This window comes from Ciconia boyciana, chromosome 15 (assembly GCF_034638445.1).
Source record: "Ciconia boyciana chromosome 15, ASM3463844v1, whole genome shotgun sequence".
NCBI lineage: Eukaryota > Metazoa > Chordata > Aves > Ciconiiformes > Ciconiidae > Ciconia > Ciconia boyciana.
In genome coordinates this window covers 12,714,962-12,725,753 of record NC_132948.1, presented here as the reverse complement: position 1 = coordinate 12,725,753, position 10,792 = coordinate 12,714,962, and the positions used below count along the sequence as shown (strand labels likewise).

Below are 10,792 nucleotides of genomic sequence, written 5' to 3'. Positions count from 1 at the left end.
TGATGAAATTAAATTTTGAATGGTTGCATTCAATGTATTAAAGCTATGACTTCAGAGAGAGTGGATTAAACATTTAAACTTTTGTTGATGTTATACAAAATACGAAATTCTGTTCATAACACTATTTGGGGAAATGTGTCCTCATATTCTACTGCTTGCTTGAGGGGAAGAAAAGTGAGAAATATGGGAATCTGATTCTTTTAATCACAGAATTCCAGGATCACAGCAAGACAGATAACTACGACTATCCAAAATAAAAATCAAACGACCTATTCCTACACTGAACTAGTGCCCCAGTATGGACAGTGGCCCATTTCAGTCATGCAGCTTGCAGAATGCTAGAATTTTGCGAAGTGTCATTCACTCATTGAACAATCTGGTCACTTTGTGAACTACAAGAGAATTACCCCCACAACTTAATTAAAAGTATTTGCCTTGTATACTCAGATCCGTAACCTAAGATTTCAGCTCAGTGCTAGAGCCTTGGTATAAAAAACACGCCTTACGTTTCAACAGTCCTGCAATTATTCAATAACTAGCTATATAAAGAGGCTATGGTTTGGCTCATCAGTAAGTCCCACTAAGTCTGTTAAACAGGTTATCATATTAAGCCTTCCTTTCAAGCATAAAATTCTTCCAAGTTTAACTTCACGTTATTTGTCAGGCAGTCGAGTGAGCTCTGAATCAGAAAAAGGAGTCAGTCTCTTTTTGCTGTCTTTGCACCACAAGGACAGTTACAAACAAGCCAGAGGGCAATGAAGACTAAAAATTGCTACAGCTGTTTCCCAAGTGTTACGACTTGGGTGTTGTCTGAAAAAGCTCCAGGCCTAGGACAGCATAGTCATTCATATTCTCCCGATGCGAGTCCCCAGCTTAAAACATTTCCCAGTTTTGGCCGCTTGCAGAGATGATCAAAAGCATTTCAGAACACATGCGAGGAAGAATTCCTTCATGGGACGCTCATCTAGCAGCTTGTGCTAGGAAAGAGATTCTTCTTAAAGGCAAACTATTCTGCTCAGTGCAAAAGCCAACACATACACACACAAACCCAGACTAAATTAATGCACCCATATGAAAACAAACTGATCAAAGCAGCGGCAGATTTAGCTTTCCAGTTACTTGTAGGGCATTGCTATCAAGCCTGGTTTAAGAGGGCCCAATCAACCGTTGCTAAAACAGGTGAGAGAAAGCCACCAGCACCTACCAGTCCAGGTCAGGAAAACAACTGGCTTCAATCAAACTGTGTATTTCTGTTTCAGGAAGGTGAAGGCAGAAGAACAATTTGTCTCAGCACTGTTTTTTCCACTAGTTTAGACTAAGACTGTATTAGCAATACAACAGAATCCTTTCTAAAGGAAAGAGACAAAGATACATTTTGTTGTACTGTCACTTGCAGGCATAAGAGGGGCAGACTTCAACCTTCTTGGCACAGATTTCTAGCTGTTGCAGAGAGGCGTTCTCCAACCTTTCTAAAAAAGATTCCCTGTTGAAATCCTGAGAGATCCAAGGGCAACCCTAGCTCTCCTAAGAAGGCCTTTAACACACCTTCATGTAAAGGTTCAGTGAGAATTAGCAAAACGTTCTGCCAGTTTCTGGAACTAATGCTTTTGCCTTACCCATTTTGCACATGCAGTAGTTCTCCAACTGCTCTTCTAATACAACCCTCTGGGCTCAGACACTTAGAAACTCAACAGCTTTATCATGGAAGTAGGAACAGTAAATGGCCCAGCACCTTGTCCTGCTTTTGAAAGTTAAAGCTGAGCAGGGTCTGTAATGACAAGTTACTAAAAACCAATCTGAAACCACAGATTTTCATGTGGGAAAACTGACCAAACAGTGTGCAGGGAACACAAGAACTCCTACAATTAGTCTGATCTAACCACACAGCAGTCAAGCAAGTACAACAAAGTAGGTATTGCAACAAAAGGATTTTGGTCTCATCAATTCCGTCCTGATAATGGTAGAGCTCTAAATTCAGTACAGAGGTTCTTAGAATGCAAGTTTTATTTTCCTCATTACTTGATTAACTAGATAAAATTTTATTTTGCCTAAACCCAACTAGTGAAAAACTTCTTAGAAGTGTTATAGTTAAGGAACTTCAACTGAGGAATCTGCACATGCATATTAAGGCTACCTGCATTATTTATGATCAACAATTAACAGGGATTAAATGTGACAAATGAAATATAATGCTGCAACAAGTGGACTTAAGTCCACTCCCAAAACATTTCAAGTTGAAGAGATTACTTTACAGCAGGACTAGCATTACTGCCTACTTCAGCGGAGTTTCTGTAGACTTGGAAGTAACACTGAAGATTACAAAGCAAAGCTCATGGCAGTTATACTTGTCTTTAAACAGGTATTTCGCATCTCAAACCTTTTCAGCTGTTTTGTAGGAATTCATACTACAGCTAGTACCTGTGTGCAGCAGGCAGGTTGTAAAGATACCACCATACACACACTAGGAAGCAATATAAATGCAACTTCAGTGCTGCTGTTTTTTCTTCTTAAGGCATATCAATACTGCAGAACTACTGAAGTTTTTTAAATCAATTTGTGGTTTTTTAAGCAGTGTATTTTCAGAAGGGAGACAGCTTGAAGACAAAAAAGCTACCACACCTAGTAAAGCAGCAGCGGATAGTCACACTACCAGTATTAACCAAGATATGCACAAGTAAATTAGTAAACACTACAGGCAAGAACCTACAATATGAAGTTAAAGCAAGATGACACAGCAAGAAGATTCAATGGAATGTTAAGTGGGAGTTTACAAACTAAGTGTATGACATTCCTTAATTTCATTAATGAGTTTCAGGTCCTAAATACCACAACTCAACTTCTCACTGACTAGCTGAAAAAAAACCCACAAACCAAAAAACCAAAAGCAAACCAGGGAACTCCAACTTGCGCTAACTTAAACATGATTCCTTTACAACAGTTATTGCATAAGTAATAATCATAGTCCACACATTTTGCTACCATGTATCAGAATAGTTGAATAGTTAAATATTCAAGTAGGAGTTACGTACACAAACATGCAAGTTAAAAGGAATAAATGAAATGCTCCACTTTATTAAGAAACCAAAAATACAAAACTGAAGAGTTCAAGGCTTCATGTACTCAAACACTACTGAAAATGGTATCTTAAACTTATAGTTTTGTTTACTAGCAGTACTAATATTGACCAAGATTAATCTCTACAAGATAGTGTTAAAAGTTGACATTTTCCACCATTTGTGCTGTAATAAACTAGAGTTTCAAATTAAGAACTTGGTGCAGTAACAGTAAAGTCTAGATATTTATATAAGTGTGGTTTTAGTTAATATGCTGTTTTGTAGCCAAGAGCTTTTCAGCTCAACTGCAGCTGTTTTCTAGTTAGTGACTTTTAAGATGCTTAGAGAGAGTTTGTTTAATCAGCTATAGCTCTACTGAATGATGTTCCATGCAAAAATACAGCTTTTAAGTCACCTAACAGACCTAGATGCCATTTGTTTCTGGCTACTAAAAAACCAGGGCTCTGTGAAGGCATGTTGTAGAACTCACTAGAAGTTAGAGAGTTGAGAGACTGTATCTAATGGTAGCATATGCAAGCTGAACTACACACTTTTCTCTCAAGACACCCTGCAGACCACAAACATTCCTGTTTGCAAGGGAATGTTGATCCAGTCACACTTACCAGTCAAGTGTTCACTGCTTTAGTTTTACCTAGCAGTTAGTTCAGCTTTCCTCAGGTGCTTTAATTATGCGCTTCAGGAAATCAAGGAAAGGTTAACTGTTAGCTCTGATTTAGCAAGAGGAGCATAACATGAGAAGCAGGAGGGAAAAGGAGAACAGAGAATGAGAAATGCAGCAGACAACCAAGTATTGGCCTCAACTGAAGAACAGAAGACACTTGGAAGAGTTTTCCTAACGATGCATGAAAGTTCACTTGCTTAGAGATACTTGAAATACAACTTTATTATCTAAACAAAAGAGAATGGGAATGACAGAAACAAGATTTACCACTTAACACTCTGATGTGACTGCAGCAGTCTTATATTTGAAACTCAAAAGGGGAAGTAATTGCAGTCCAAAAAACAGCTAAATATGCAGGTCCAAAATATGAAGTTTTTTGTTTTGGTTTTTCTTTTTTTCATTTTGTTTTGTTTGTTTTTTTTTTTTTAAACTGCCACATTCACTCCGAAGCCCATTCATCTCTTTCAGCATCCCAAAGATTAAGCACATGTTCTGCTCAGCTAGATAATAAAGTGGCAAACACGCTGCACCACTGACATCACAGGACAGTTGCCTATAAAACTAGACTTCTGACGCTGGGCTCCAGCTTCATCCCTTCACAGGTCATCATCTTCATCTGGCAGTGCAGTGGTTTGAGCAATCTGGAACAAAGAAGTTACACTTAAGAACTATTCTTCAGTTATTTGCCCCTGGAGTCCAAACACTAGTTATGAGGCAATCGTTTGACCTTTGTGCCCTTTCTTACTTACCTGTAGGTCTTGCTCATACTGTGCTGCCAGTGCTGGGTCCATAACAACTTCAGGTGGTGCAAGAGCAGGCATGGCAACAAACTCCAAGTTAGGATCTCCAATTAGCTTTCTAGCAAGCCAGAGGAAAGGCTTCTCAAAGTTGTAGTTACTCTTAGCTGAAATGTCATAATACTGCAAAAAAGTACATATTGTAAATTATTAAAAAAAGACACCTCTAACTGATATTTAGGGCATACCAAGAGTAACACGCACATGATCAGCTCTACTTTTACCTTAGTGTTCTTTTTGACCACATGACTCCCATTTACGCTCTCAGACACAGTTATGATCTAAGTGTCTAGAAACATACAGTTTCAGGCAAATAGGCAGAAATTGATAATTGAGAAGTAAGGTATCCAATCTGATCAAAGATGGAACTTTCAGGAGGCAATAGTGCATGTATCTTTTTCCTGTGACTTGATCTACTTTAGTCTCACTTCTGTGTCATCTGATGAGATTCTGAGCAGTGAAAGCCAAATGCACACAAGCTCTTTAAGAGCTTAGCATAGCTTCTGCTCAAGACCAGTGATGATCATCTTTAATATCATCACTTCCCCCTTCCCTGAAGTTAGGTTCAAGCAGCCAACAGGATGTAAAGCTGAAATATTATAGCCTGTAGTGACAAAGGCAGAACACTCGATTACTACATAGAACCCAACCGCAGTCATTAGACCCAACAAACCTGATTCCTACAAACTCATGCCAACATACCTGGAGATTCTTCTTCCTGTGGAAGACGATGGATTTTGCCTTGACTTTTCTGTCCTTAATATCCACTTTGTTGCCACACAACACTATAGGGATGTTTTCACATACTCGTACCAGGTCTCTGTGCCAATTAGGTACATTCTTGTAAGTAACTCTTGATGTTACATCAAACATTATGATGGCACACTGAGCTGCAATAAAAGAATAGTCAAGAGTTACATACCGAGAGTAAGCACTTGCCTGTAAGATGGGAGAGAGAAGAGGTACCCATAGAAATCCCATGTTAGGGTTAAGTGTCTGCATTAACTTCTCCCTCTCAGCTTCACAGTTCTGAGAGCCCATGTTCTGTTAAAAGTGGTCCATGGCCATGTGATCTCACACCTTTAGTGCCCCATCTTAAACACCAGCTAGTTTTATCAATGCTACTGTCCCACTGAGTAACAAGGTGTTGCATAGTATGAAAATATACAAGGATTACAAAAGCCAACTTTAATTTACACAAATACTTGACAGAAGTTACTTAACACCTATATAACTAATCTCAGACATCCTATTGTGGCTTTCAGGTAGGTTGAGAGCTTGTAGTCCACATCTCAGGATGCCCTTGTCCAGAACAGTTTTTCTAAGAACGGGGGGGCTTGACGTGATCCTGATACTTCTAAAGGAAAAGCAACAATGTCAAACTCTAATAATCCCATGCAAAATTTTAAAGATATGCAGGTGATTGAAGTACACACAGCACAGAGCTTGGCCAAGCAGAAGTGAAGGGACACTATCAGTACTTCTTCAGAAAGACAATTAGACTCCAGCATGGAGACGTACAATTTCATCATCACATCTAAAAATTGTACAGTTTGTGTGTTCCAAGTCCTTGCCTCAGCACAGTACATTAATAACAACACAAATCTGCACTGAAGCACATACTTTCACCTCTTCACCACCGAATTTCATCGGCAATATCTTGTCATATAAGGTGCACCATTACTCTTCATTAATACCAAAGCCTGCAACAGCATACTGAAACACAATCTTGGAATACTCCTCCATCAGTGCAAGTTGCCTAGCAAAGGAAATTATTGTATTTACATGAAGAGTTTGAAGACCCAGAAACCAGCTCATCACTGCAAGCCACACTGACAGCTTTCAGAGTGGCCAACATGAATAGAATGAAAAACTGAACTGTAAGAGGTACAGAATATTCCCACATATACACACACATCTTACCTTGGATGTAATAGCCATCTCGCAGGCCACCAAATTTCTCTTGGCCAGCTGTGTCCCATACGTTAAATTTAATAGGGCCTCTGTTAGTATGGAACACCAGAGGATGAACTTCCACACCCAGCGTTGCTATAGTAATAAGAAAAAGCAGTGCACTTAGCAAGTCATGAATTCACTTCTAATTGTAACATATTAGATCCCAAATGTTTCTTCAGACATACCTACATACTTCTTTTCAAATTCACCAGTCAAATGACGTTTTACAAATGTTGTTTTACCAGTGCCACCGTCACCAACCAGGACAAGCTGTTGATAGATAAAAGCAAAAAAGTCAGAGCAATACACTTCTAGAGACATTATTGGTCACTTTAGTCTAAATACTAGTTATTAGTACAAAGACCTTAGTCCTACAAGACGCTGTAAACAAAAGACTGAATTCCCTATGAAGTGACTGACTGTATTGGGACCCAATTTGTTAAGCCTATCACACAATACCTCTAGTCAGACTTACCAAGTTCCTATAGCTGAAAGCTACAATGCACTGTTAATATGTTTCTACTAAACTACAAGTGACTGAATTAAGAATATTTGGGGTTTTCAACCTGAATGGGACCATATTTACACAGGAACTCATTTAAGGACCCAAACTGGAAAAACCCACTGTAATCTTACAATTTAAAAACTCCCAAACAACTGCACTACTAACAACTGGAATACTCTAGCTAAGTATTGTAAGAAACAGAGTAACAGCCTTTCATAAAGCAGTCTTAAGGACTTCTGGCTGTTACGATAACACCCCCCCCCCAAACACCAGAAAATTCTGTTCTGAAATGTTTTAAGGGTTTTTCCCTAAGCAATTAGAACAATTTTCCCCACAACAGAAAACAGACTATTCTAATTCACTCTAAGCACTTTTTGCTTGTTGCTGTGAAGTTTGCTTCTGAAATTTAAAAATCATTCTATAGGCAAAGCATCACTAAAGTTTCTTACACTAAACTACACATAGCATCAGACTGATACAGTACAATAGAATCTTTTTGTACAAGTTATATGCAATACCACAATAAGCTGACTGCACCGTTAAGGAAAGACCAGCACTTCAAAACCAAACCTACCATCCACGCTGGCACTCAAGAGTCGCTCCTGCTACTTTTCTACTGAAGTGAAAGAAAGAAAGAAAAAAAAACCCAACACAGCACCCACAACAAACCACTCCCTTACCTTAAACTGCACTTGGGGCTCTCCTTGGGCGGCCATGCTGGGTCTGCAGGGGAAATGGAAGCATGTGAGCTCACAACAGGCGAGCTGATTCAAGGCCCAGCCGGAAGGGGCCGGGCGCCGTTTTCAGTTCCCAAATCGCCTCCGAAGGCGCGTGCTCTGCGCGCCAGTCAGCGGGGCCGGCGAGGAGCCGAGGCTCGGCCCACGCCGCCGCTCCCCCCTCCTCTCCGGCGTGACGGCGCGCGTGGTCCCGGGCCCATTCATGGGGCAGGAAGCGCCTCCACGTCTCCCCACATGCGGCGGGAGTGCGCGCGGTAATGGCGGCGGCACCTCCCCGCCCACCCCCGAAGCCCCGTAACAGCAGGCTGCCGCCGCCGCACCCCTCTGGCTCTCGGGCTCGAGAAAGGAGAGACTGAGCCGCGGCCTCCGAAGGACACCTCAGCGAAAGCCGACCCCAGCCTCGCTCCACTGAAAGCCCGCCCCAGCCCGCCCAGAATCGGTATCCCATCCCTCACGAGAATCTGCCTTCCGATCGGGAGAGCCCAGAGCGGGTCCTCCGGAGCTCCCGAGCGGAGCCTTCCCCTGGCCGCGCCTCAGCCTCCCGCCAGCCCCCACCAACGGGCCTAACGCGCTCTCCCCGCCATGAGCCACCATGACTGAGCAGCGCGCGCCACCTCCCCTCCCCCCCCAGAGACTCGGGCCGTTGGAGGCCCCGCGCCGTTTCTCCTCCGGGATTTCGCCCGCCCTTCTCCCTGGGATGGAGCAGAGCACAGCTCCCACCCTTCTACCTCTCCCATTCCGAGGGGCGGGGGGAGAAGGGACGCCACGCGAGTCAAGTATCGCAGCTGCAACGCTCGCTCAGGCCCAACCTCGCCTCGCTGCAACCCAGCCCATCTCCTACCCCCGCTCCTAGGCGGTGGCTAACGGTGTCCGCCATCCCCACCGCTCACGCTTTTTCAAGCGGCCACGCTTCCTCCCACCCGCTCCTAGAAGGAAGAAGAGGACGTCCCGACCCCGTTACCTTTCTCGAGGCTTCTCTCCGCGTCGCTCCCTTCAGTGACTGGGCGCTGGGAAGATGGCGGAAGCGCGGTTCAAATACCCGGAGAGCGACGCCGCGCGGCCACAGGGAGGGGGAGGGGCCGACCGTCACGTGGTAAGGGGCGGGCGGGAGGGAGCCAGGCGCGCGACTTCTCAGACGCCGTTCAGCCGTTGGCGGCGGCCATGGCCGCCGGCCCTGAGGGGCCCTGTCCGCCGCCGGCCCCCGCGTCCTCCGAGCCCTGAGCGGGTCGGGCAGCTCGGTCCTGCCCCTCCACGGGTGGCAGCGGCCTGGTGGGGCTTAGCCGGTTTGATCAAAGGGAGCGGGGGAGCAGTTCCTTTGCGGTGCGGGCAGGAGGGCGCGCACGCACCGTTCCCGGCCGCAGCAGGTTCCAGCCCGCCGAATTTTGCCCTCCGCCCGGCGCCGGCCCTGTGTAGCCCCCGGCTGTTAGAGAGGGGACTGAACCCGTGGTTCTAAGTAGCACCTTCTGCTGCAAAGCCCCAGGTGTGCTGGTGAGGGTTGAGGCAGAGCCCCTGTGGCAGGCTGAGCTGCCCAGGGAACTCAGCAGTCTCCCTGTTCAATCATTAAAATCGCCTCAGAAAGTGTTCCAGTGTGTGGGATCAGCTAGTCAGCTGGGGATACTCTTCCTGCGGACAAAGTTTAAAAATTGCATGTAGTTACTTAGAAAACCTATTAAACTGCCTCCAGCATGGTTTAATGAAGCGGTCTTTAAAAGCAGCAGGAGAATTTAATTGAACAGCTCCCAAGTAAAAGTGGCTGTGTTCAAAAGGACTTCCCTTAAATGTCCCTTATGACCATTATTTTCAGTTCTTCATACAAACTGATCTGCGTTCACTAGAGAGTGCATTAATGAAAATAAAAGTTGTTTGTAAGCCCTGGATTTAGAACAGTTCTCTAAGCTCTCAAGTCCAAACTTCAGTGGAACAAAGTTGTTCAAAAACTGACTTTCAAAGAACCTGAGTGTTTTGCATAGCTCTATAAATACCAAGTTCACGAGTTCACACTGATTTTTAAGGTCCCTGATTTTTTTTTACTCCAGTATACTTAAACAACTTTTATGTGGTCTGCATAAAATTTGCTGGTGCACTCCGTAATCTAGAATCAATAAATGATTTTTTTTAAGTATCTCTGGACTGAATTAACATAGAAAATATTTTGTGGCAGGTGATATACAGAAACATAGCTTATTTCTTGTTCATTGTCTACAGACACAGAGGCAACATATTAGTAAGTTTTACAAGAGTGGCTGCACTCTGCTGTAATTTTTGCTTATTTGATAGCGTAATGCCAATCCAAATGTTGCATAAGATTTTATTTGTTTGGAAAAATCACTGGCTTGTTGAACTTGCTTTCTCTTTCTTGGACAAGTTGGGTTTGTGGGTTTTTTAGCATTTTTTGCTGATCACCTCTAGGTGTCAGGAAGGATATTTTTCAGAATATGTGACTCATCTTAATTTTTTCCCAGACAATGCTATCTTTGTAAAACCCTTGTGAGTTCCACCTCTCTTCTTGACAAACAGGCATGCGTTTATAAATAGGAGCCCATAAAGCCACATTAGTGAAGTTTGGCAGTTTTTAAGAATACAAACACTTCCAGGGAAAAAAAAAAGCAATCTGTAACTGTGTATAGAACATGCAGTGTACTTTAGAAACTTCTCAATATTGTTACAAATTTATCAGTAAACTACTTTTTTTCCTGCAAACAAAATGGTAATACTATTTGATACTTTAATTTGGAATAATTAAAATAGATTTCTAATTAAAAAGTCCCCTATCATAGCATTTGAGCTCCTAACAAATATTTATTTTGTTGTTATGAAGATAAATTACTACGTGGAATCTAGTTTTTATCATCTGTTTTATCATCATGTATAAGTGTTCAGTTCAGAGGATCCACAGAACATTTGCTCCAGATAACCCCATTCAACAAAGGCAACAAAACACTTCCAAGCACTCATCAGCGGTGTTAGATCACTATGTAAAAGATTAGAGTCCCTAAGACGTCACTAGGTAAACGGCAGAACTTCTTTTAAAAGATCTTTACATTTCCTATATCTTGACTCAG

At 42.8% G+C, this 10,792-nt stretch overlaps 1 protein-coding gene across 1 annotated transcript; it reads right to left on the bottom strand.

Annotated features, from left to right (window-relative positions):
• Positions 1-3,052: 3,052 nt before the first annotated feature.
• RAN (RAN, member RAS oncogene family) lies at positions 3,053-9,070 on the bottom strand. Its single transcript, XM_072880526.1, has 7 exons — positions 8,692-9,070; positions 7,674-7,716; positions 6,674-6,758; positions 6,456-6,581; positions 5,235-5,422; positions 4,485-4,655; positions 3,053-4,376 (listed from the first exon to the last, which is right to left on the bottom strand). The coding sequence occupies exons 2-7, from the start codon at positions 7,707-7,709 to the stop codon at positions 4,332-4,334; spliced, it is 651 nt and encodes a 216-aa protein (XP_072736627.1). The 5' UTR covers positions 7,710-7,716; positions 8,692-9,070; the 3' UTR covers positions 3,053-4,331.
• Positions 9,071-10,792: the final 1,722 nt, after the last annotated feature.

Bases quoted from the DNA above. Each gene is read 5' to 3' on its own strand.
- RAN (XM_072880526.1), bottom strand. From the start codon at position 7,709: ATGGCCGCCCAAGGAGAGCCCCAAGTGCAGTTTAAG. The intron at 6,582-6,673 runs GTATGTCTGAAG...TTATTACTATAG, and splicing joins ATTTGAAAAGAAGTATGTAG to CAACGCTGGGTGTGGAAGTT. The intron at 4,377-4,484 runs GTAAGTAAGAAA...TCTTTGTTCCAG, and splicing joins AGTATGAGCAAGACCTACAG to ATTGCTCAAACCACTGCACT.